This window comes from Theropithecus gelada, unplaced genomic scaffold, assembly GCF_003255815.1.
Source record: "Theropithecus gelada isolate Dixy unplaced genomic scaffold, Tgel_1.0 HiC_scaffold_1092, whole genome shotgun sequence".
Classification (NCBI taxonomy): Eukaryota; Metazoa; Chordata; class Mammalia; order Primates; family Cercopithecidae; genus Theropithecus; species Theropithecus gelada.
Window position 1 is genome coordinate 2,477 of NW_020252462.1, and position 5,320 is coordinate 7,796.

General features: G+C 42.7%; 1 gene segment (V, D, J or C); it reads left to right on the top strand.

The window, feature by feature from the left end:
- Window positions 1-463: 463 nt before the first annotated feature.
- LOC112616844 lies at window positions 464-1,163 on the top strand. The segment is given in 2 exon segments: window positions 464-616; window positions 742-1,163. Coding segments are annotated over 2 exon segments (546 nt in total).
- Window positions 1,164-5,320: the final 4,157 nt, after the last annotated feature.

Below are 5,320 nucleotides of genomic sequence, written 5' to 3' on the forward strand. Positions count from 1 at the left end.
AGACATCACCTGAGCCCTCTACAATGTACAGCCAAAGAACCATGGACAGATCCACTCCTGAGGAGTCCGGTAGAGTGTGAAGACGGCCCTGAGGTCACAGGAGGGAGACAGGGGAGCCACCTTACTAGGTCTGCACTTGAGAGTGGGGGCAGTGGACAGAACGGGAGGTGGGGGGAGGCAGTGGTGTATCTCAGAGGCTCTGGTCGCCTTATCATAGAACAGTTTGCCTTAGTCTGGACACTAGGGGGCGCTTGGGGACCATTTCTGAGAAGACTGGGGCTCATCAGAGCAGAACCAGGCACCTGCCCTGCCTGATGTCCTCTGCTCAGGGCTGACAGCTGTGTCCTGTGTCCTCCCCATGCCTGAGACCACAAAGCTCCACCCCTGCCACCCCCTGGCATCCTCAAGCCCACGAGCCTGACCCAGGGTTCAGGGTGGGGTCACAAAACTGGGGGGTCTGATTTGCATGGATGGACCTCCCCCTCTCAGAGTATGAAGACAGGGAGAGATGTGGGGGAAGGTCAGCTGCAGCTGTGGGTAGAGAAGACAGGACTCAGGACAATCTCCAGCATGGCCTGGTTCCCTCTCCTCCTGATCCTTCTCACTCACTGTGCAGGTGACAGGATAGGGGACCAAGAGAGGGGCCCTGGGAAGTCCTGGAGCCCTGCTTTCTCCTCTTTTCTCCTCTTTTCTCCTTGTGTCTCTTGTCAATCACCGTGTCTGTGTCTCTCTCACTTCCAGGGTCCCGGGCCCAGTCTGTGCTGACTCAGCCACCCTCAGCGTCTGGGGCTCCCGGGCAGAGGGTCACCATCTCTTGCTCTGGAAGCGGCTCCAACATTGGAAGTAATGATGTATACTGGTACCAGCAGTTCCCAGGAACAGCTCCCAAACTCCTCATCTATGATAATAATCAGCGGCCCTCAGGGGTCCCTGACCGATTCTCTGGCTCCAAGTCTGGCACGTCAGCCTCCCTGGCCATCAGTGGGCTCCGGCCCGAGGATGAGGCTGATTATTACTGTGAAGCATGGGATAACAGCCTGAGCGGTCCCACAGTGCTCCAGGCCCAGGAGGAAGTAAGACAAGAACCTCCTTCCTCCTCTGCCAGGAGGGTGAGCTCCCGACAGCTGCTGCTCAGGCCTGGCCTGTGGCCTCTGCTGCTGTAGCTTCCCCGATGGATGCAGGGGCATCCAGGGCCCTGCCTGAGAGTGGAGGCTCCTCCTCCTCTTTAGTTCTCAGAGTCAGGACCAGGGCATCCAGGAAACAGAACATCCTGCTCCCTGCAGCTTGGGACTCAGGGTCTCTGCACTGAGGTCCTGGGCTGAGGTGGCAGGTCCGTCTGTGTCATCACAGACCCACCTCTGATGGGGAACCTGTGTCTCCATCATCCTCCTTTTCCCATTTCCAGGAGTTTCCAGAGTGCTGTTTTCTTCCCCTACTCCTCAGTATGAATCCCTGTGCTTCCTTTCTCCCCAGCCCATTCTTTTTTAATAAAACTCCTTTCATGTAGGAACAATGCGCATCTAATATACCAACCAGATTTATAATAGGAAATTAGAAAATTTTGGCATTTTTGAAATCCTTGAATACATCACCACCAACAGGGAGCTATGCAACCTGTGACCAACCCCAACAACCCCTCATGACCCTTTGTCATCTCCCTCCCTCCCTTCCCCAGTGCTCTCCTGTGCAGCCACAGATCTGTCTCTGTCACTGTTGTTTGGTTTCCATTTTTTGGAATGCGTCAGTGTTATCAAACACTATCTGCCCATTTGTTCTGGCTTTTTTCAACTGCAAACTTCTTTTGAGACTCTTCCTGTTCTTGCTGAATTGCACCCATCCCATAGAGGGTTCCTTACTACCTTTGAGGGCCGTTAGGTTGATTATTCCTGATTTTGTTTACTTATTGTAAAGTTTGAATTTTTCATCCTTCAAAAAGAAACTCTTGGAGTGATGTTCATCTCAGGGGACAGGAGAGTATGTGAGGGCTTGTCGGGATTCTTGCATCTTCATCTCTTGCCTCTGGTTCTCTCTATAGTGGAAGAGGTTCTCATATTCTATATATTTACTTATTTATTTGGGTTTTTAAGGATTTTAGTGTTTTTTCCCTTTAATTATTAATTCTTTTATTTTAATAGGTTTTTAGGGAACCGGTGGTGTTTGGTTACATGAATAAGTTCTTTAGTTGTGATTTCTAAGATTTTGGTGCACTCATCACCCAAGCAGTGTACAGTATACCCAGTGAGTAACATTTTTTCGCTCACCCCTCTTCTAACATTTCCTCCCAGTCCCCAAAGTCCATTGTATCAATGTTATGCCTTTGTGTTCTCATAGCTTATCTCCCACTTACGAGTGAGAACATACCATGTTTTGTTTTCAATTCCTGAGTTACTGCACTTAGAATAGTTTCCAGTTCCATCCCAGGTTGCTGTGAATGCCATTATTTTGTTCCTTTTTATGGCTGCATTGTATTCCATGATATGCATATATATGTAACATTTTCTTTATCCACTTGTTGATTCTTGGGCATTTGGGCTGGTTCCATGTTCTTGCAACTGTAAATTGTGCTGCTATTAACATGCATGTGCAAGTATCTTTTTTGTATGATTTCTTTTTCTCTGGGTACATGCCTAGTCGTGAGATTGCTGGAGCAAAGGGTACATCTATTTTTAGTACCTTAAGGAATTTCCACCCTGTTTTCCATAGTGGTTGTAGTAGTTTACATTCCCACCAACAGTGTAAACATGTTTTATTTTCACCACATCCATGCCAACATCTATTATTGGCCATTCTTGCAGTATTCCGGTGGTTTTATATTGTGGTTTTAATTGGCATTTCCCTGATCATTAGTGATGCTGAGCATTTTTCTTTATGTCTATTGGCCATTCATAGATCTTCTTTTGAGAATTGTTTATTTATGTCCTTAGCCTACTTTGTGATGAGATGGTTTAGTTTTTTCTTGAAAATATGTTTGAGTTCTTTGTAGATTCTAGACATTATTCATTTGTTGGATGTATAGATTGTGAAGATTTTCTTCCACGTTTTGGGTTGTCTGTTAACTGTGCTGATTATTTCTTTTGCTGTGCAGAAGCCTTTTAGTTTAATTAAGTCCCATCTATTTATCTTTGTTTTTGTTGCATTTGCTTTTGGGTTCTTGGTCATGAAGTCTTTGCCTAAACCAATGTCTAGAAGGGTTTTTCCAATGTTATCTTCTAGAATTTTTATGGTTTCAGGCCTTAGATTTAATTCTTTGATTCATCTTGAGTTGATTTTTGTATAAAAGGAGAGACAAGGATCTCGTTTTATTCTTCTACATGTGGCTTGCCAATTATCCCAGCAGCATTTGTTGAACACGGTGTCTTAGAGTATAGTTTGAAGTTGGGTAATCTGATGCCTCTGGATTTGTTGTTTGTTGTTGTTGTTGTTGTTTGTTCGTTTTTTCTTAGTCTTGCTTTGGCTATGCAGGCTCTTATTTAGCTCCATATGAATTTTAGGATTGTTTTTTTCTGGTTCTGTGATAAATGATGTTGGCATTTTGATGGGAATTGCATTGAATTTGTAGATTGCTTTTGGTAGTATGATGATTTTCACAATATTGATTCTACCCATTCATGAGCATGGGATGTGTTTTTGTTTGTTTGTGTCATCTATGATTTCTTTCAGCAGTGTTTTGTACTTTTCTTTGTAGAGGTCTTTCATCTCCTTGGTTAGTATTTTTATTTCTTTGCAGCTATTTGGAAAAGGGGTTGGGTTCTTGATTTGATTCTCAGCTTGGTCGCTGTTGTTGTATAGCAGAGCTGCTGATTTGTGTACCTTAATTTTGTATCCTGAAATATTGCTGAATTCATTCACCAGTTCTCAGAGCTTTTTGGATGAGTCTTTAAGGTTTTCTAGGTATACGATCATATTATAAGCAAACAGTGACAGTTTGACTTCCTCTTTGCCAATTTGGATGCCCTTAATTTCTTTCTCTTGTCTGATGGCTCTGGCTAAGACTTCCAGTACTATGTTGAACAGAAGTGGTGAAAGTGGACACTCTTGTCTTGTTCCAGTTCTCAGAAGAAATGCTTTTAACTTTTTTCAGCTCCGTGTAATGTTGGCTGTGGGTTTGTAATAGAGAAGTTTCATTAGCATAAGTTATGTCTCTTCTATGCCAATTTTGCAGAGGGTTTTAATCATGAAGTGACGCTGGATTTTGTCAAGTACTTTTTCTGCATCTATTGAAATAATCATGTGATTTTTGTTTTTAATTCTGGTTATGTGGTATATTACATTTATTGACTTTGTATGTTAACCCATCCCTGCATCCTTGGTGAGAAACCCACTTCATCATGGTGGACTGTGATTTGATAGCCATTGGATTCACTTAGCAAGTATTTTGTTTAGGATTTTTGCATCTTTGTTCATCAGGGATATTGGTCTGTAGTTTTCTTGTTTCATTACCTCCTTCCCTCATTTTGGTTTCAGGGTGATACTGGCTTCATAGAATAATTTAGGAAGGATTCCCTATTTCTCCATCTTGTGGACTAGTGTATTAGTCAGTATTCTCCATGGGGACAGAACCATTGGTATATATATGTGTGTGTGTATATATATATCTATGAGCTTATTAAGTATTAGCTCACGTGATCACAAGTCACACAAGAGGCCGTCTGCAGGCTGAGGAACAGGAGAGCCAATCCACGTTCCAAAACTGAAGAAACTAGAGTCTGATGTTCAAGGGCAGGAAGCATCCAGCACAGGAGAATGATGTAGGCTGAGAGACTAAGCCAGTGTCTCTTTCACATTTTTCTGTCTGCTTATATTCTAGCCGTGCTGGCAGCTGATTAGCTTGTGCACACCCAGATTAATGGCGGGTGTGCCTTTCCCATCTCATTGATTCAAATGTTAATCTCTTTGGCAAAACCCCCACAGACACACCCAGGATCAATACTTTATATCCTTCAATCCAATAAAGTTGACACTGAATATTAACCATCACAATTACTGTCATAGACTTGGTATGAAATCTTCTTTCAATGTCTGATAGAATTCAAATGTGAATCTGTGTGGTCCTGTACTTTTGTGGGGGGTTGACTTTTTAAAATTATTACTTCAATCTCACTGCTTCTTTTTGGTTTGTTCAGAGTTTCTATATTTTTCAGGTTCAATCTAAGAGGGTTGTATATATTCAGATATTTGTCCATCTTCTCTAGGTTTTTCAGTTTATGTGCATATTATCTTTTGTTGTTTTTTGTTTCAGTTTTATTTAGTTCTGGGCTAATCTTTGTTATTTCTTTTCTTCATCTGAATTTGGGTTTGCATTGTTCTTGATCCTCCAGTT